Source organism: Nothoprocta perdicaria, unplaced genomic scaffold (genome assembly GCF_003342845.1).
Source record: "Nothoprocta perdicaria isolate Ctin4 unplaced genomic scaffold, notPer1 scaffold_298, whole genome shotgun sequence".
NCBI classification, from domain to species: Eukaryota; Metazoa; Chordata; class Aves; order Tinamiformes; family Tinamidae; genus Nothoprocta; species Nothoprocta perdicaria.
Genome location: NW_020455530.1, coordinates 412,744 through 434,450, shown reverse-complemented (window position 1 = coordinate 434,450; position 21,707 = coordinate 412,744). Strand labels below are relative to the sequence as shown.

Here is a 21,707-nt window from a genome sequence, read left to right as displayed (position 1 = left end):
AATATATATTCTTTCAATAAGAGTGGCTGACAGACCCGGGTCTTATCAATGTTTGACAGAGGCGTATAGGTTTACTTGGGTTATTGCTCTCAGAACTATTAACTTCTACTGAGCTCAGACTGTGCCTTTTACAGTCATGATCAAGCAGGGTATCTTGGAGTATGTAAATAAATAGAAACCTCCTGAAAGTACATTATTTCTCATGTCCCTAATCTTTGTGACACCCAGAGAATCTACACATAGAATAAAATATTTTGTGTTATCCTGTAGACACAGAGCAGCAGACTCTAAGGTAAGGATGACAAAACAATTATAATGCACTTTCCCTATTAGTACTTTCCTCTGCAGGCTACTTTTCTTTCACATCTTCTAGAAGCCAAGCTAGCCAATTGCAGATCTAGAAATATCTGAAATAAGGGACAGTTTTACTGCAAAAATTAACTAACGATAAAACCATGGGTTTCACCATTTTCTTACTTTATATCTTCCTTACCTCAAAAGGTATACTTTCTTGCTGTCAACTGTGCAAATCTTGCATTTCTTGCATCATCACTATGCCTAGCAGAGGAAAAACAATTATTCTTGCTACTTTTGTGCCATCAGATTTAGGATTATATTTGGAATTATACCTCACATTGCCCACTGCCTTTTACAGGACTTCATTACAGTAGTAACGAAGAAGATGGTAAATAACTCTGTAGGTACTATTCAACATTTATAAACGACACATTAATTTTTTTTCTCTCAAAAGTTTGAATACAAAATGGAATCAAAATTCAAAGTTGATAAAAGTAAGAAGTGAAGACAACTTCTGATATGCTTCCAAAGTCTCTAAAATTCTAGTCTTAACTAGCAGTTTTGAACTGCAATTCTAATTTTTAATTTAGTGCACATTTTAACGTCTTCCATGGTACTCAACAGTAGAATACAGTTTTGATTTTGGCCTGTAGGTGGAAGAGTATTTTGTCTAAAAGGAAGTCAGGAAAACTACATGCTGGTGATTATCACATTTTTTCTTTGGGAAAGGTCACAGCACACACCCTAGCAGGGCTCCCACACATCTTTTCACTAGTTCCTGGAATGGCAGGACTATTTGCCCTGTGCAGTGTCTCCTTGGGGACTTTTCATTGTGGTCCACCAATGCTATAAGCAGCAGAAGTCTGAAGACAAAACTATGGTCTTGCTTCATGTGTCTGTGGGACTCAGGATAATCAGTCCTAYGTTTACAGTGAAAATAGACCAGCAGAGCACCACTAAATCAGAACTTTATTATGAGATCTGCAGTGGACTTCTTTGTGAAATACTCTGTCCTGCCCTGCTTCCTGAGGAGTCTAAAGCATGTAGTTTATTAGCTATTGTGGCTAATGGGTTGTTAGCTCAGTAGAACAGTGCTATTAATAGGTTCTGTTACAATATAATGCTTCATTAACAGAGCTCTCAAAGAAATCAACAAGTTCAAACTCCCTTAATCAATCCAATTTAATTTGATATATGCTGTACTCAAATTGCATTTTACAGAGCTATCGTAATATCAAAATTCAGTTATCTAGTTAGCCCTTAGCAATGTTAATTTTCTAATCAGAACACAAAATCATTAATTTTCTATGCTTTCTTTACATTAAAAAATACATACCCCAAAACAACAACAAAATTAAAAAAAAAAAAAAAGCTCACGGTGCATTTCCTAATCATTAATCTTACAAATCTTTTTGAAGTATATGAATGGAAAGGGTCTATATATTTCCTCTGGATATACGTGCAAGGCTTTCACCAGTGTGAAAATGTTCACCGAAGATAGCATTGCTCCACTGTGCCCAATTTTCTTTCATTTTTGCATCCAGTGACATCATTTATCCCAGTAGGAGACAGATGTCCAACAACATTCTCCTGGTGCTCTCCAGCTCCAGGAAACCATATTCAGGTTCCTTCCTGAACCAGGACTTCTGAACCAGAAAGTATATTCCTTCCAGTCATACAACTAACCCCAAAGATGTTGTTTGGCCATCAGTTCTAGCCTCTTTTTATAATATAACTGCATAATATAACTCTCTCTAGAAATCAACTGTTTCCATATTTCAAGTTTTATTAAAAGGCCAACATGTATCTCATTTCTCTTTAATACACCTCTTCTTACTGTTATTGTACAAATTAGTGCTAAAAGGAATCTTTAAAGGGTCCCCTGGAAGTATACCTTATCCAACTTAGCTATGCAAAGAAGCACTGTGACTGGCAGAGACAATGTTAAAAATGTTAACAATGTTAACACAGTGCTATAATATTGATGTCACCCCTGGAAATTAATAGGTGGTTAACAGAGGATACGTTTTCAGGCTTGCCATAACTTCAGGCAAAGGTTCATGATGAGAAGTTCATGATGACATCATAAGTAAATAAATTATTAAAACAAAAAATAAAAATAGAACAATAAAGCAATAGCTCAGCGCCCATCCTTATCTTTTAGGGAAAAAAAATATATATTTTTGCCAGGAAAAAGCATAGTCCATGCTGCAGGAAATCTAAGCCTGATGACAAACCAGCAAGCAATTGTACATCACATGTTAAAACTAAATGACAACTTTGGTTGTCAACTAAATGACAACAATGGTACTGAGGAAAGTGAAACATATTGGTATATCTGTAAACATTCATGACACCACTGTCATGATAAGACATGATAACACAGATAAGAAGAATAAAATATTCACAAATAACTATTTACTTTCATAATAATAACGAATTGTCACACAATACTTTATTTGCTCTTTAAAAGGTCATTCTTTTTTCTTTTTTTCAGAGCGAACATTTCCAAAGTATAAAGGAAACCATAAAACATAACCATCATGAAAAATTTTACACCTATATCTAAAAAGGAAAATGGCTCTGAAATGTGAGCCATCTGACAAAACTAGTAGAAAATTTGGTTCCTTCCGATCCTGCTGACAACTGCTATTTTGGTCTCGAGCAAATACTTCACTTTTCCTTCACCATTTGTAAAATACATGAACTTCTGCCTAAAGAAGATTGAAATACATTCAATCATGGTATGGCATCAAGCTAACATTTAGAAGGATGCTTAACTTTAAGCACACCAAGATTGCTATGACTTTGAGTTGAAAGAGTTTTTGTAAAGAATCAGAAAAGCAGATTTTTCTCTGAGGTGGACATCAAAGTATTCACATTGTTTGAATTATAATACTTATAATCCAAATATAATTATACTTATATACTTATAATATACTTGCAATACTTATTTTTACACTTAGCTTGACTGTTCAATGCTTTTAGTTTTCACTGCTATCAGATAGCTTATTTCTTAAGTATAAAAGTGACTCCTTACACTACTGGAAAAGAGAAATAGAAATATGTCATAAAATAATAATCCAAATGAAAGAGTTTACACCATCTATTTCCTTTTCTTATTTTTCTGTGTATTTTCAGTTACAGTGACAACTTATTGTTGCTTAAAGGGACATTGGGTGCAATGACATTTCTGTCTTTCCAAGTTGTGGGAAACTGGAAATGGARTAAGTAGGGTCATTTGGCTGCACTTATCTACCTGATGAACATACAACAGATCTAGGGGGTGTGTGKGGGGGGGAAAGAGCGGGCTTGATTCTTTTCATACTAAAATTTGAAATTGAAACAGAAGTTTATGGTTATAGTCACTTTACATAAGTAACATAAGTCACTTTACATACACTTTACATATTGATTCCATAGTATGCTGAACACACACATGTGCTCCAGCAGAAACCTTCTCAACTTATTTTGTTCAGACAAAATGAACTGCTTTTGACATAGTTTGATAGAATCAGGAGAAAAACTGAGCCCTACTTTTCAGAAAAGTGAGTAACAGCATCTCCCATTAGATATCCTGCTGCTGGAGCAGCAGGTGTTCTCAGCACAGCAATGCTTAAAATCAGGTTCAAGGCATCTGATCCGTAGAAAATAGTCCAGATCATTTCTGTTTTCTATGGCAGTGAAAATGAGGAAGACTGTTCTTTGCTTCTAACTACTGAGCTTCAGCCTTAGGATTTAGAGATCTTGTCTTTCACCCAATTTGTGCATTCCATGTCCTCGTCCAGGTTCAATTTGTTCATCAATGACCTGGACGAGGGCACGGAATGCACCCTGAGCAAGTTTGCAGACGACAGCAAGATGGGTGGAGTGGCCGACACTTCGGAGGGCTGTGCTGCCATCCAGAGGGACCTGGACAGGCTGGTGAGTTGGGCAGAGAGGAACCTCATGAGGTTCAATAAGGACAAGTGCAGGGTCCTGCACCTGGGGAGGAATAACCCCCGGCATCAGTACAGATTAGGGGTTGACCTGCTGGAAAGCACCTCCACGGAGAGGGACCTGGGAATCCTGGTTGACACTAAGTTAACCATGAGTGGTTTCAGTGGTGGACGGTGATAGGACTAGAGGRAATGGCTTCAAACTGAAGCATCGGAAGTTCCACAGGAACTTAAGGAAGCATTTCTTCACCGTGAGGGTGACAAAGCACTGGAACAGGCTGCCCAGAGAGGTTGTGGAGTGTCCTTCTTTGGAGATCTTTAAAACCCGCTTGGATGCAGCCCTGTGCCACGTGCTCTAGGTGACCCTGCGTGAGCAGGGGGGTTGGACTCGATGACCTCTGAGGTCCCTTCCAACCTCCAGCATTCTATGATTCTATGATTCTATGAGTCAGCAGTGTGCCCTCGTGGCCAAGAAAGCCAATGGGATCCTGGCTGYGTCAGGAGGAGTGTTGCCAGCAGGTCAAGGCAGGGGATCCTGCCCCTCTCCTCAGCTCTGGTGAGGCCTCACCTGGAGTATTGGGTGCAGTTCTGGGCTCCTCAGTATAAGAGGAATGTGGAGCTTCTGGAGAGGGCCCAGCAGAGAGCGAAAGATGATTAAGGGACTGGAACATTTCTTATATAAGGAAAGACTAGGCAAGATGGGCCTGCTTAGCCTGGAGAACAGAAGACTGAGAGGAGATCTGATCAGTATGTAGAAGTACTTGAGTCGACAATGTAGGGAGGATGGGGTCAAACTCTTCTCAGTGGTGGACAGTGATAGGACAAAGGGCCAGGGGTACAAATTGAAATACAAGGAGTTTCGTCTCCATATGAGGAAGAACTTTTCTGTGAGGGTTACAGAGCYCTGGAACAGGCTACGGGGAAAGTTGGCGGAGTCATCTTCTTTGGAGATCTCCCAACCCATCTGGATGCCACCCTGTGCCACGTGCTCAACATGTCCCTGCTGGAGCAGGGGGTTGGACTAGATGATCTCTAGAGGTCCCTTCAACCTCAACCATTTGTGATTCTGTGATTCTTTAGTTTCATAAGCAAGAGTTTTAAAGGTGTCCAACTTCCACCAGAAAACAGGTATATGATTCCTTTGAATTTTCAGAACTTTTTAGAATGATGACAAGTGCCTTTGTCACTCAGAAATACCTACTTCCCACACATGAATGCTTTTTCCAGTAAGAATGATTTTTCTAACTCCACTGGTAGCACAGAGTGAGTAGATCAGGTAGATCAGTAGATCAGGACACAGTATCCTTTCTGAGCTCCCACATGCTCCCCTAGACTGTCTAAAAGACCATGCCTGGGGCTGCCATGGTCAGGCAACATCCAGGCCTACCCCAGCCTGCATCACCTAAGCACACATTTACATTTAACAGCAACACATACCTGCCATTAAGCCTACACACAGCCAGCATATCATACTGAAATAGCATGTTTATTGAAACTGCACTGAGATAACTCTGTAAGTGAAAAAAAAAAACAAAAAAAAAAGGGTGTTATGTGAGTTTCCATTTTCTAGCTCCCACTGCATCTTTCATTTAAATTGATGTTTCAAAGGGTGGACATATATTTTTCACAGGTGCCATTTATCCATCTTTAATTCAAAAGCACTCTCAGTTATAATAATTATCTCTATTGATATAAAATTATGTACTCATTTTCTTACAACTGATTAATCCTCTAACACCAGCCTGAAGGTTAGGCACAGCTTATTTACTACCTAGGCTGAACTTGCATCTGACGATGTTATATATACTTATTTTACATGCTTCGAATTTAGAACGAAAATTAACCATTAAAGTAGATGGCAATATGTAGATGGCTAAAGAAAGACTGACTGATTGATATGGTTTAGGTAATGACAAAACTGATGAACACTGCCTGGAATATTTATCATAAAGGTAATTAAAAGAATATGTTCAAAATCTAAATGGGTGCTGTTTAYGTAACTAGAAAAATATTTAACAAAGAATATAACAAGATATTAGAACATTCTGTGCAGTCCTAGAGCAGTGCATGTTGTATTTAATGTTTAATTGCATAATTCTAAGCATTTATGAAGGATGTATGCTTTTTCTATTTCTAACCCTTCTTCCTGGAACAATTTTCGGAATTCAAAAAAATAGCTGCAGCTACATAAAATGGAGAAAAATAAAATTTTCTACTTTCTATTTCTATATCTATTATATTATCTGTGCACCATCTTTTTTTTTTTTTTTTTTTTTTTTTTTGCATGGCAAGGCCTGCTTAGTCTGCCTATCAATCTCATATTAATGAATTATAAATACACTTGATAATTAAAACCGAGTATTTACAATCCTCCCTATGAACTGGCACAATGCTGTCACTCTATGTTAAAAGTAAAGTATATGGTTCTCCAGATCTTTTGGCGCCACTTTCAGTTTGCTAGAAAAACTTAGCATACACAACCTTAGGACAAAACTGCATCAGATTAGCCCTAAAAATGAGAAAAAAAAATCAAGTTATGCAAAAAGCACTCTTCATTTTGGTTGACAATTGTCTGAGAGTTTCTGAAATTACCTATTTTTGAAGTCATTTATAATTTACCCTTGGGGTTACGACTGTGCTTTTAATGACAGTATTTGCTTTGGTATGCATTAGATTGTTAGTAAGGGTTAGGTTACTACCTCTATTTAAGAACAACTATCCCTATTTAAGATGATGCCTCCTTTATCTATGTTCCATGACATGGGGACAGCAGCAGCAGTGCCACCAGCATTAGCCAGTGCAATGCCACGTGTTCCTCTCATGGGCAAACTACCACTGCTCAGGGGCTGTAGCAAGGCAGCTACAACTCAGCATGCTCCTAATGATCTGCAAAATAGCTTAATCCAGAGCAGGGTCATCCCGGTATACCTCACACAGATGAAAAATACCAGCTTTGCCAACGATTACTCATTTTAATTGGAGTTATACAGGAATATCCTGCTTCTTTTGAATATAAAAAAAAAAAAAAAAAAAAAAAAAAGGTTTTAAGGAAGGGGATAGTTCCTCAGTTCCTATTCACACTTCCCCTCTGACTGAGGCAGAGTTACCTCATCTCAAACATATCTGGAAAACATTCAGCTTGCTCACACCTGATCACATTAGCAACCTCCTGTTTTCAGAGACATTTTAAAACCTCCTGTTCTAAAGACATTTTCTTCCCCTATTGCAGAAAGACTTGTCTTTGGGTCACAGGCCGTTTATTTCAAAAAAGACTGACTTAATCAGAAATTTAATAAATCAGTTTAAACCAACATCCTCCCCCTTGCAGAGAAAGCTCTTATGAGACAAAGATTTACACCTGAACTTTTYCCTTAGCCCTTAAAGTAAGCATGCAGAAGAAATGTGGATTTGATTTCTCACTTCTCCACAAAAGTACTGCATCTTCTGCCCATTTCTACTCCACATCCTCCACTGTATYCCTAGGAACCCAAGAAACATCACACTTCCAACAAAGAAATAACCATAGGAAGAATTTCTTTACTGTGGGGGTGACAGAGTCCTGGAACAGGCTGCCCAGGGAGCAGTTGTGATAGYAACACAAAAAACAGAGCTGGGTGGTATGACAAAAATACCACCCTTTTGCAATTACATCATCCAGAATACCCTTACTATCACATCATATCCAGGGGGATCTGTGCTGCCTCCTTCAGATCTGTCAAGCTCTCTGGGAAATAACATAGCTGACTGTGAAGCAAATAGGGACAATCACTCCACAGCACTTCTGTGAACTGCAGATGTTCTACAAGGATGGACAGCAGGACACAGGAGACCCAACAAACATCCCAACAATTCACAGGCACATCCTTAAGCAGCATGAAACAATAATTGGGTGGAAAGAGTTAAGCAGAGCCTCTAAAATACACAAACAGTGTTCTAAACAAACAAAAGGAAGAATATTATTACAAAGTTCTTAATYTCCATCATAAATTTTAAAAACTATTGAGGTGAGTAACTATGTCAAAGTCCCTCACGGACCATTATAACTGCAATAAACTGTCTTTGAGTACTAAATTTAATATGTCAATCACTGAATTAGCTGAAAAAAATATAAAAATGTATGCAGAGAAGGAGAGCTCTCTTTTTGCTATAYGTTACCTACAAAGGCTTTCAGGCAACAGTAATTCTAACAAGAAATGGCCAACAGACTCATCAAATTAAATTAACTGCCCTTCATGCTTCCAGGATCATATCAGGTTTTTCTACACCAAAAAATTCAGAATGTGTGTATATCGGTCTTGCAAATCCTCCTCCAAATTAAACTTTATAATTTTTGTAAATTGTGGAACATCTTTTTAGGCAAGAAAACATCCCAAAGGATTTTCCTACAATAGATGAGAACTACTAATTCATTATTATCAGTAACTCCAAAAGTTTTCAGACCTTTTTTTTTTTTTTTCACAAACAGCACAAGAGATGTAGGTAGTGTACATTACCTTAACACAAATCTTAAAAAAGCAACAGTTTTAAAACTATACTTGTGTGCTACAGTGTTGGTTGCATACATTTAGCTCCATTAATGCTGTTGAGATTTACATGTGCAGTCAAGAAATAAAGTGCCTCCTCTAAACATGCTGCCTTTGAACTGAGAAGAAACTTCACTCTTTAATGTTCTCCTGACTTTCATAGCCACACACAGGGGAAAAAAACGTTCCTCATGTTGCTGATTCCCATCATTCTCATTCTCTTAATGATTTTATTTATGTAATCTGCTACTCATAGCGTGGTAGGAAGATGGTAGTAGCACCACTGTTGCTTCACAAAGCTAAAGGAGCAAGAGGCTGAGGCCATGGAGAGTGGGTTTCTCAATGGTGACAAGGGGACAGCCTTGTCACCCTTAAGGTGAAATGCTACACTGGATCTCACTTTAATCTCACAGACTCTATATGAATGCACGGAGAAGTAATTATGATTAGCCCATTATTGTAATCAATCAAAGGTTTTTCTGCTAGTTTCCTGTTTCAGATAGATGTGAAAGGCTGACAAGGAAAGTGTGATAAAGGTGTGAAGCTCTGCTGCTTGCCAACAGCACTAAAGTGCAAAAGATTTCCATCATAAACACTAACTGAAAGAGTGATGGGCAGTCTGGGGCTTTCATCAGGAAATAAAAATGCAGAAGTCCATCTCCATCTGTCAGAAACCCAGAGAGGAATGGAGGAGAGCAATCCAATTCATCTGTATAAACTGTCTGTTGTGGTACAMCACCACCACTCCCTCCTTCCATTAACTCCCCTAAAATATTGAAGTATCGACCATTATCAAGTCAAAGGCAGACTGGGAGGGTGGGAAGTAGGAGATGGAAATGGGCACARATTTTCTAAAGTTCTATTAAGGATRCAATTTCTTTTTTGTTCATAGCCAAAAAGTAAAGGTTTAATCCTCTGCCTCTTCACTCCCCTTTCCCTGCAGTTGTCATGCTCATAGTTATTTGCAATCAATTTAAATGGTACAGAAGCTGGTAAGACCTGTTGAATCCAGAAGCAGTTGAATCCAAGTGGCAACTTGTCCTTAGGGGAGGGTCAGGAAGGAGAATTGATCCCTCAGCCACCTCCAGGATGCTGGATGGTGTCTCCCATCACAGCACTTCTCCAGCTATGCAGGCATCAGCACTTCACCCACTGCTTCCCCTTGTACTTCTGTGCCAATTTCTTCTTGAAAAGCAGGGACACTTTATGGCAAACAGCAGGGAGGCAGAGTGGGACAGTGGGTGTCAAAGTACAGAATTTTCTCGCTGTGTCTTTGAGCAATAGCTTTTATTCTTGTGCCTTTCCACACTTGTTAACTCCTATTGTACTTCACTGGACATGCGGACTGTTCACTACACCCCTCTCTGTARTAAGTTTTCAGCTTAGCAAACAAATATCTCCAGTTTAAAGTTTTTCAAAGTCCTGTCAGCTCACACCAACTACAATCACCAGTTGACAAGCATCATTCACTCTCCCTCTGCACTGGTGGTTCCTCCCTCTGTGCTCTGTAAAGGCATTACTGCCTATCCAGCAAYCTCTGTGGACATTGGTCATTCCTGACTAAGGGTGAGATTTGGGGAGCAAGGCTCAGAATTGGCAGATTCCTTATGCCCGGCACTGATTCTCTGAGGATACTCAAAGAGGCAAAAACAACTCATGCATTCAGACCATCCTACAGAGCTTCTGGCAGAAAATCAGTAATTGTACACTGCAGAGACACATTTGTGTTAACTGTGTCTGTTTTTTTTTTTCCCCTCTTTGAATTAATTATCTAAAAATATCTTGTCATGTTTCCACTTATTTTAATGATAACCATACAATAAATCATTTAAGCAAGTGACTTAACCAATGGAGTGGTGGTAAATAGGACACTGTAAATGCGGCTATTAGTATGATTAATTGCTGAGGTCTCATGTTACCATTTTTCCCAGTTTCGGTGACTTATAGTATGAGGGAATAGAAGTCTGTCCTCTTTCCATATATGTTTGCACTCAGAACAGTGCAACAGATCAGCAAAGACAGCTAAGGGAACACTTCTTGTATTCTTTATTCAGGCTTTAGCTTTCTACAGATATTCTTGTGCATTAAATCTCATTCATCACTGTGTTTCTGTTCAGGCTGCCATCTCCTCTGACACAAAGCAGATGAAACCAGGGACTTCTAAACCAGGGAAAGCTAAATTCATCACTCTCTGTACCTTAAGCTAACAGCCAAAACCCTCCAGGTGGAAGCAGTAATAGATTCACATCCTCTGTGGCTCATAGAAAGTGAAATACGTGTAACATACATGACCATTAAGTTGTGYTTGTAAGTAGGTAAGCTTGTAAATACAACTGCTGTAGATTAGTRTGCATTTGTTAGAAAAACAACAACAACAAACACTATTAGGATTAGAAATCATAGAATCACAGAATCATTATGGTTGGAAAAGATGTTCAAGATGAAATCCAACTGTAAACCCTTCAACATTATGCCTGCTAAACCATATCCCTAATTGTTTCATCTACACGTTTCTTGAACATTGCCAGAGATGGTTAYTCCACCGCTTCACTGGGCAGCCTTTTCCAATGCTTGTCTACTCCTTTTGTGCAGAAATTCTTCCKAATGCCTAACCTGAACCTCCCCTAGTGCAACTTGAGACCATTTCCTCTTGTCCTATCGATAATTATTCTGAAGAGGAGATTGACCTTCACCTCACTACAACCTCCTTTCAGGTAGTTGTAGAGAGTGACAAGGTCTCCCCTGAGCCTCCTCTTCTCCACAATAAATAACTCGAGCTGCCTTAGCAGGTCCTTGTAAGACCTGTGCTCCAACCCCTTCAGCAGCTTTGTGGCTCTTCTTTGGGCTCACTGCAGCACCTCAATGTCCTTCTTGTAGTGAGGGACCCAAAACTGACGGCAATATTCAAGGTGCGGCATCACCAGCACCAAGTACGGGGGACAATCGCTTCTCTGGTCCTGCTGGCTGTACTGTTCCTGATAAAAGCCAGGAGGTCACTGGCCTTCCTGGCCACCTGGGCACACTGCCGGCTCATGTTCAGCTGGCAGTCAACCAGCACCCTCAGATCCTTTTCTGCTGCACAGCTCTCCAKCCRCTCTGCCCCAAGTCTGTAGTGTTGCATGAGGTTGTTGCAACCGAAGTGCAGGGTCCAGCACTTCACCTTTTGGAACCTCACACATTTGGTCTCAGCCCATCAATCCAGCCTGTCTAGATTCCTCTGTAGAGCTTTCCTACTCTCAAGCAGATCTGTTCTTCGTCCCAGCTTGGTAGCAGGAGATTTTCTCTGTCAGATGAAAAATAAAATAAATATTTGTCCCCATTAGAAGCCTTTTTTTCAATGGTTCTTCAAAAAGGCCACAGGAAGACATTTCTTAAATGTCTTGCTGTCCTGTGAGCCTCAATGCCAAGGGTATCTCATATGGCCTTTCTGCTGAATGCTCAGGCAGGACAGAAAACCAACCAGATTTAAAAAAAAAAAAAAAAAAAAAAAACCCTCAAGCCCTCAAGGAGCTCCAGGAGCTGCAGAACTGGGTAAAAATTTTGCTGGTTATGGCATCTCTCTAAATTAAAAAGCAATAACAGATTCAGTAGGCCATTCTTCTTCTGCCTGCCAACTCTTTAGGACTCACAGATTCAAYTCAAAGATTCAAAGATAAAGACAGTGGATGATACATCCAAATGATGTGTTGATTTCATGACGACTCACCTATGCTTCTTCCAGCCTTTAAATCAAAATCGTATGTATTTGGAATAGACAGATACTCAGCCAGAAAAGAATTACAGGTTTGATAAAGAAATTAATTGACTCTCTGGCTGGCACCCTGGACATCAGTCTGGACCATCAAACTGGTCTCATCTAGCCTTAAAACACGCAATAGTGTTCCCAGATTGTTGTAAGTTTATCTATCCTCTTGCTTATTTTGCATGACATTTACTTTTTATTGAGACACTGGTGCTTGCAGTCAGCAGCAAACACTTCATGAAACAGACTGATTTCACATCTTCTCTGTACCATCCATAAAGAATTGTAAACTTGAGCACTTCCACATGACTCTAGTTCTGACCTGTCAGCCACACACTTCCATGAAATAAATACAATCCAGCAATAGGTGCCAGTGAGGTCCTCACACCCATACAGGTGACGTCTACTGCTCTTTTCCTTGATGCTTTGCTTGTGTCTCCACCAGCTCCCATTCCTCTTATCTACTTGAAGTGCACCACTTCAGATCTTACCTCAGATCCTCTTACCACCCAAGAGAAATACTGAACAAGGATATCATCACAAAAAAATGGCCTAAGCAAGCAGCTTAGRCCATCTCATGGCTGGAAACCGCAAAACAGCCAGACGATAGACGCAGATTAACTGGATGGGCAAGCAGCCCTGAGAGGTAGTTTCTTATCTGGCATGGGCTTTCCACTTGGAGTAGACAGGAGAGATTAGGAAAAAACTCCTGAGTCAGCCATGAGCACATAATCATTATTCTTCAAGGGAAATTATATTCCTACCTGTAGTGTTTTGGAAAGTCCATTCTTAGACACTGATGGTGGTTTAAATGAATGGCAATGATGAAGTCTGGAACAAAACCTTTCAGAATGGATCCATACAGAAAAAAGGAGGAAATCCTGTTCAGGAAAACAGGAGGAACCAATAAAAGGCCCTTCATGRCTCTGTTGAGGCTGAGTCTATAAAGCCTTGTTCCTTGTTCCCCCCATACACTTGGGTGAGATACAATATTGATTTTTTTTATGCTGTAGATTTTACTCCATGAATATACCTACACTTGAAGAAAGAAGCATTTTGCACTTATACTCGATATATTTTCCAGATTTGATTACAATATAGTACAGACTTATATCTCATATTAACTAGTAGTATGAAATATACTGGTACTGTACATCAGGAACATGAACACAGAGCAGGAAGCTTCTAGGGACAAATAACATTTTCTGTTCTTTTTGGTCTAGAAGAATTTTCTCCTTTACCTCAGTTATATATTATAGTAATCATCTTACCCACTAAGGAAACAGATATGACCCTGATTAAAAAAAAAAAAAAAAAAAAAAGCCATGTAATCTCAGTTTAACCAAAGGAAAGGAAGCTGCAACTTATAACTTCTCCACTAAACTCTAAAAGAAAATGATGAAAACAGAATATTTTGTGTAATAATTCCTATTTTGCATAATAATTTCCTAAAATATATATTGCCTCTTGTCTCCAAATATGAAAACATGAATTTTGCATCTCTCTAGAATATCTGAACACTRAAGCACTGATTAAAATCCTAATTCTTTCAGCAATTACCTATGAACTTCCTTAAAACATCTATTTAATGGATATTCATTGAGCATTTCTGAATTATAAGAAAAGGTGACTTGCAAATAAAATTGAAGTTCAACTTTTATGAGTTTAAAGGAGTACTATGAAAATATACCATAAATGCAGCTTGACACATCAGCATGTGAAATGGTACTGAATCTATTCCAGAGGAAAAAAGAAGTGCTGCTATGAAGACATATTTGATAAAAGAGGGTATATTTTAATAGCARTTTTCAAAATGTGCCTACAAGCTTTCTCCACAAAGAACTCAGTAAATGAGATTGTCAAAAGTGTTCCTTTCCCAGTAGTTTTTGTTTCTCTTGTGCTCTGTTTTTATTTACAGAAAATACTTGCAGTCATGCTCAYGTTGTCCATGATTTCAGAACATAGAGAGGCACTGTACCACATTGCATTTTTCAGGAGCAATGGACATACACACACAACACACACACACACATATCAATGAAACAGGCTGTGAAATACAAGAAAATAGGAAATTACACACCAGGTGCCCAATTTCTAAATATATACATATATAATAATTAAAAATAAAAATAAAAATAAAAATAAAAATAAAAATAAAAATAAAAATAAAAATAAAAATAAAGTTAAGCAACTTAATGCTTTTAAAAATTTAGCTATGGGGCAGAAGAATGCAAATCCATCTCCATGTGAGGAGGAACTTCTTTACTGTGAGGGTGACAGAGCCTTGGAACAGGCTGTCCAGGGAGGTTGTGGAATCTCCTTCTCCGGAGATCTTCCAAACCCGCCTGGCTGCCACCCTGTGCCACATGCTCTAGGTGWCCCTGCTGGAGCAGGGAGTTGGACTAGATGATCTCTAGAAGTCCCTTCCAACCTTGACTATTCTGTGATTCTGTGAAATCTGTTCACTTTGAATAAAATCTGGTTCTTACTAGTCTGTAATTATAATGGTTTCCATTCTGCAATCCCCACTCAGGTAAACTTGCTATTTAGATTAGACAGCTCTGCCTGGAGAAATAACTGCAGGAAAAGAGCCAGTATTTGACTGGAATTTGTTAATATTAGCATATCTGGCCAAAACTCARCAAGAAAAGAAGTAGCTTGTTAATATGGATCCATGTACTCCCCACTGAGGTCAACAGAACACTTATCTATAATCACCTTTTATAAAACCTAGTGAAGAAGAAGGACAAGCTTTACACTGCAGACCCAAGACAAAGATGATGCATATTTGACACTCTGGTTTCATCTTCTTACCATAAGGAACTGGAAATAAAATAAATAACTGCAATTATTTGAACAACTCATGCAGATGCTTCACCGGGACTACAAAGGAAGCATACTGGAAAGAAACAAGTTTTCAGGGGAAAAAAAAAAAGGAACACCACTGAGACAAGACAGTAGACTCATGTTAAGCCATGCAGGTAAGGCAGAGTTTCCAAATACTCAAGAATAAGCAGTTCAGAGTGGGAAGGTTGGTGCTGCTAAGTGCTTTGAAAAATCCTAGGAAGTCCTCTGCATGCCAGAGTGCCTCCCCTCTTGAACTTGGGTGCCTGGAAGTAGACATCACTTGTACGTTCTCTTTTTTTCAGGATATCTAATCTAGTATGATTTAAGGTTAGCAAAATTTTTAAAGAAAAAGATTATGTAAAAACTCAAACTAGATACAGCAAGGTAATGGAACTTCTGAGAAAACGGTTAAAAGTAAACCAATCCACAAATTCGGAACCAGACTCAGAGATCAGTTACTTGAGTCAATATAAAGACATTTCCATTAATTCAAAAAGAACTGTTGTTTTATACAAGAATAAATTATCATAGTGTGGCTTCATGTCCAAACCATAACTGAGATATAAGTACACCCATATAAATTCCATAAGTTCCTGCCCATGATTAAAAAAAAAAAAAAAATCATGTTGTTATTTGTAAGTTGTTTTTTAACTCCAAAATTATTGCCTTAAGCCAACTCTRCAGAAGAAAAGTGCTTAACGGAGAGGCTAACTTTTCATTTCAATTACACGGGAGCAATCTTACTGATGTCTTCATTTTTTCCCTAGCATAAAGTTCATCCCCTTTGCTTCAGTCATACAGTTATATTAAGGAAYAGGACATATGCGAGAAGAATATTTGGTCCAACATGTCTAAATCCAAAGAACTTCATCTTCTCAAAATAAGATTTTTCACAATTTATAGTTGGATCTAAACCAGTTAAGAAATCAATGCAGACAGCTTCCTCTCTCAGGAACAAGCAAATCACAAAACAACCAAGACCTAAAAATGAAATGCATGAGCTATTTTGACTAGCATACAGATCACAAAAATAAATCTGAAATTAATCARTTTACTCAGAAGAAAAGGTACTCAGTCCTCACTACTTCCTTTAAAAGGAAGATAAAAGTATTTCTCAAGCCTAAAATAAACTTCTGAGTTTACAGTTTTACTCAGTCCAGTAACATGCTGGACAAAGGCCTTATTTCATGGCAGAGGGACAATGTTCTACATTTTCTGAAGCAATCTGTCTGTATTTCAGTGAAGGCCCATCATTTATTTTCCCAATAATAACCTTGAAAATTAAACCCAGACTCCGATAGATTGGAACTATTGATGGTTGGTTTTCTCTGTGCTGTACAGCTATTGTACTGGGCTTGCATTTAGAGCTACAAAACTGTTTCTGTATAGATCTTCACACTGGTGCACACATACTCTCTTGCTGCAAATGACACTTAAACACACACATTTTTTGATTTTATCAGCAAGTGCTAATAATAGAAATCTGAAGGGAAATTGTTTTCAATAATTGGGGTCTAGCTTGAAATAAACTCCATGGATTAAAACCAAACACTCACTTCAAATGGGCTTTTATAATCAATCCTGTTTTAGAAGGGTAACATTAAATCCAGTTCTGTTTTTCTAGCCAACTGGCACAATATTTCTTTTTGCAGTTCAAATCTGACCGTACAGTAAACCTTCATGCTAACCCTAAATATTCTCCAAATGCAATCCTTGGGAATACCATAGCAGTCTGAGTGCAAAATACTATTCTGTCTTATGAAACTTGCCTTTCTAAATAAAGAACACTGCTATATTTTAAAATAATACTGGCTATTRAAGTAAGGTTACACGCCTACTGCTGAACCAAGATGTAATTGTTAAAGCAGAATTAATACGCAAATTTAATGAAAATCCTATTATACTGCAGCTTAACAAGTGAAAGCTGAAACAGCTCTAAGCAAAAAATGACACATACTCAAGAGTTTAGAATCTATGCTACATTTGATCATCTTCATGGATGCCTCAGCAGAAGAGTTAACTCTAAAACGACACAATCTCTTCATGTCCCAAGAGTCACCAGCTGGGGCCACATCCGCCCTCGAGAGACGATGTGAAGCCCCCTTGACAAAGCTGCACCTGCACTGGTGAGACAGCAGCAGGGCCTCTTATTTCAGCGTTATTAGTCCTGCATTAGTCCAGAGCTCTGGACTGCTCCTTGAGAGAGTATTAAAAATAAAAAAAAAAAAAAAAAATTGAGAGGCCAACTCTTGGAGAAGAGGAAAATTATTCCAATATATGTGATTTTTGATTTCAGTAGGCTTTTTCTCTTCTGCACCATGTGACATGTAATAATGTCACRACATTCTTCAGTATATACTGGGATTAAAACATTGTAAAAGCGGAATTGTGTGCGAGGGGAAACAAGAGAGTGGTTAATTTGCCCCAAATTACAATTACTAGGAATCTGCCAAATACACCCAATTTCAAACAAAGAATTAAGGGAAGAATCTTTACTTCTAATAGAAAACTCTGTCAAAACACAGGAAATATCTATTTTTCCCCCCATTTAGACTAATCTTGTCCAAAAGCTGCCAGACTTGCTGTACATTAAGAATTTTTGACACTGCAACAAATACAACCACTAGGTGAAAGCTGGAGGGTAAATAGTTCTTTGTAAAATTGTACCGTTATCTTTCAAAAGTATGCATGCCAGCTTAATCTTCACTGTGTCGTTGAGATATATGAATGTAATATATCATGCAATGTGCATGCAATGATAATATTTTTTTTGCATTCAACTAAAGAATAAATAAAGTTCTCCTCAGATATCAATGAATAGTTCTCATATGTGAAATCAACCTGAAGCTAGATTTCAAATGATGAGCAAAATTTCCTGTTTCTAATATTTAAACTCATGTATTCCAGTATTTGAATGTTTCATTCTTGGTGTATTGTGTTCTGATGAGTAAGAAGCTTGTACTTTTCATGTTTTGCAATAATTTGAGTTCTCTCTGTCAGTGAGAGAGTCTCTGAATAGTGTATTCAGTGCCAAAGTAATGAACAGGTTTAAATAAAACATGCAGGTGGGAGGAGGAAATAAAGAGGACTACATCCAAACTCGTACAGATCAGACTAATTTTGCTGACCTGCAGCAGAGACTATCTGCTTAAATAACACGTTTCATATGCATTCATAACTTACAGCAGAATATCTACATTTCAGGTCTGTTAAAAGAAAACAAAAATGCCCAATCATTAAAAGAATGACATAAAAAAAAAAGAAAAAAGGAAAATCTAATTTCAAATCTGTTTTGCTGGTAAGTATTTAGCTATATGCTTTTTCATTTTTTTTCCCCAACACTGCAGTCATTTACCCACTATAATCATTTGCCATCCATAATCATTTGAAATACCTGTTTACTGTCCCTAATGCATGCGATGGGCCAGGCACTGCACCTTTACAAATAAACTCTGCAGTAAACGGAAAGAGAGGTAACTGGTCATGTCTTAGATCTTTATTCTTAAACTCACATGAATATTGCTCTAGGGCTTCTGTACTATTTGGGGACACGTGTGCAATAAGTAAATTCTATGCAAATATCAAGATCCAAAGTATCTGTTTTCACAGCAGTTCAGGAAAGATTTGTCATTTCACATGTAGGATTGTGATGAAATCATTTAATTCAGAGCTGATGGGGGAGCGAGGTTAATTAGGTTAGAAAATCTCACACGTTTGCACTTTCAGAGCCTCTGCCAGGCCAGCAAACTCCATCACATGGAAGCTGGTGTCCTCCAGCTATCAGACAATTGATTTTTGCAGGATTCTGCTCATATTTAGCTCAAGGGACATGCAATATGTTCATTTAGTTGTCAGTCAGTTTTGCCTACACTTCATTAGGAGAACATTTGTGGATAAAAAAAAAATTCTTCAGTATTAGAATGTTAAAGAAGAATAAGAAAGTCAGGTTACTGTCCTAAGATTGCAAAATATGAAATAAATGCATAAACAAAACATATAAATTTACTTTCTTCTTTGCCCCCCATACTGTACAGATTCATCACTTCTGAGTCATTAAACTCTCTAGAAATGAAGTTAGATTCAGTTTAAAAAAAACACAAAGGATCAGGTTATGAATGACTATTTTTGCAAGTGACAGCAAATATAAGGGGACAGCTTTTCCTCAGTTAAAATAGTGTAAACTAAACATAACTGAAAGTAGTTAGAATGACAGATAAGAATCAGCTGGGGTTGGTCTAAATGAAGAAAAGTTTTGGGCAAACCTTTTCTRAATCTGAGATATTGGTATCTCGCAGAACTGGTTAGCTTTATATATTTGCATATTAAAATTATGCAAATCAGAAATAATTTGCTAATATTCTAACTGAAACATGCACTTTTTTTTTACCCTTAAATATAAGAATAGCATCTGAAATCGTTTGGTAGAGCTAACTGTACAGGCAAAATCTAAGGCAACTCTAAGGTAACTGATTTAATCAAAAATTACTAATTTATATATTTATAAATATATATATGTATAAAAGTCCCCTACTCCTTTAACAAAACTAAAAGTTTGGAAAAAACAGTATGCCATTTCTCTTCAAAGACTATATAATCATAATTTTCAAAATTTGACATGTATTGTAATGTTTTCTCCATGAACTACACTTGCATAGATCTTATTCCTTATTGTTTCAAAGTACCTTTTGAAATGCTTTCTGCTTATGGAATTTGATATCGATTTTCACGCTAAACACAACTAATATATTGCTTAGTATAGAATTGACACTTAATGGGACATCAGTATTTCCTGCAGTCTTTCCATTTTGGCAGCCCAGAAGCTTTTCCTGTTAAATAAGGTGGCAAGGTCATCTGCAACTTGGAGAACCAAAGACTTGTATAAATAAATTCAGCAATCATTCAACAAATTACACATAAGAATTGTGAAAAACACGGTATGTTTAGAAATTGCAAAGTGCCCAAGAGATGGCTGTGAGAAACTGGAGAGCAGAGTGTGTGTTTTAAAGACACAATGAACAGCAAGATCTTCTCCAGTGTGTTTCTATTTTAAACTCGCTAAGCAATGTTGCTCAGGGCATCTACTTCCCGAAGCAATTCACTCTTGAATGAAGAACTGGGATTCTGAAACTTAAAGGCCACGGAGAAAAATCTATAGAACTGGATTCTGAAACGTGAATATCAAAGTAGGAATGTTACTACCTCTGTTGGCTTTAGCACACTATATTCCACTGTCTCGCAAATGGAAACAAATTCCTTTCTACAGTCTGATGCATGTGAAGATAAACAGAACTAACACTTCACCACTCTCGGCAATTAAGCAGCATCCAGCATGTGTTCTGTGCACTGCCAAGGACCCCGAGGTGATATAAATGTAGGCAGCATAGCTAATTATACTCTCTTAAAAATAAAATAAAACGCAAACGTTACCTCAGATGGTAAGATCATCCTTTTTTTTTTTGTTCCTTCCATGGTATGTTTGCGCACCCCTGTGTGCGCGTGTATGTATAATATATAGTAGGAAGAGAATATTTGTTCCAGTTGAGGTGGTTTGTGAAATCAAGTAGATCAGATGTTAACTTGATTTGGCATCAATGTATGGATGCATAGAGACATATCCACAGGATGTATGCATTACGAGATGGTAAGAGACATTTACAACCTACAATATAAGAGCAGGGCTGCCTCAAGTGACATCACCGGATCAACTGCAGCGTCAACCAACTCAGATATATTATTCTGCACACCACTGCTTCCCCATCTCCTCTCCAGTCATTTGAAAAGCAGTTTTGATCACAAATATTATTGCATATTTTCAAAAATGCAAGGCATGCTGTATCTAAAAGCAAACAGAGCAACTGTGGGACTTAGATTGAACAAGACATTCATAATTTTTCTTTACAACCACAAAATTCATCTCCATAGAAACCAAAAAGCAAGAAACTACAGTAATAACACTAAAGTAAATGTCACATCAGGTTAGTCAGCACAAGGTAGGAGAGGGGAGTCTGCTACAGTTAGAAACTAGACAGGATGTTGCCCCTTCTCCTCTTCTGCAAAGGGCAGCTAAACTGAAGGCAGACTTACTGATGTGTTTTCAGTGCAAGATGATGATGTGGTTTCCTGTTATTTTCATTACAATTTACTCTTAAGTTGATCAGATCAATGGCACATTTACTTACAGGCATTTGTTACAGCGAAGCTGTTAGCTGTTTCAATGTTGTCTACGTGAGGAACCAAATTAAAAGGTGCTTCAGATGCATTGGGGCTGGTGTTATGAAGAAAAATTGCTAATCGAAAAGCAGTATATTCCTGATCTGTGTTCCTGATGAAGAGACCACCTACAGAAAAAAAAAAAAAAAA

At 37.9% G+C, this 21,707-nt stretch overlaps 1 protein-coding gene across 6 annotated transcripts in view; it reads right to left on the bottom strand.

Annotated features, from left to right (window-relative positions):
* Positions 1–21,707, bottom strand: part of GRIA4 (glutamate ionotropic receptor AMPA type subunit 4) — a 219,435-nt gene that overhangs the window by 196,374 nt on the left and 1,354 nt on the right. For all 6 annotated transcript variants that reach the window (XM_026041877.1, XM_026041873.1, XM_026041878.1 and 3 more), the window contains exon 2: positions 21,527–21,685. In XM_026041877.1, coding sequence (XP_025897662.1) covers positions 21,527–21,685 — 159 coding nt within the window. The remainder of the gene's footprint in view (positions 1–21,526; positions 21,686–21,707) is intronic.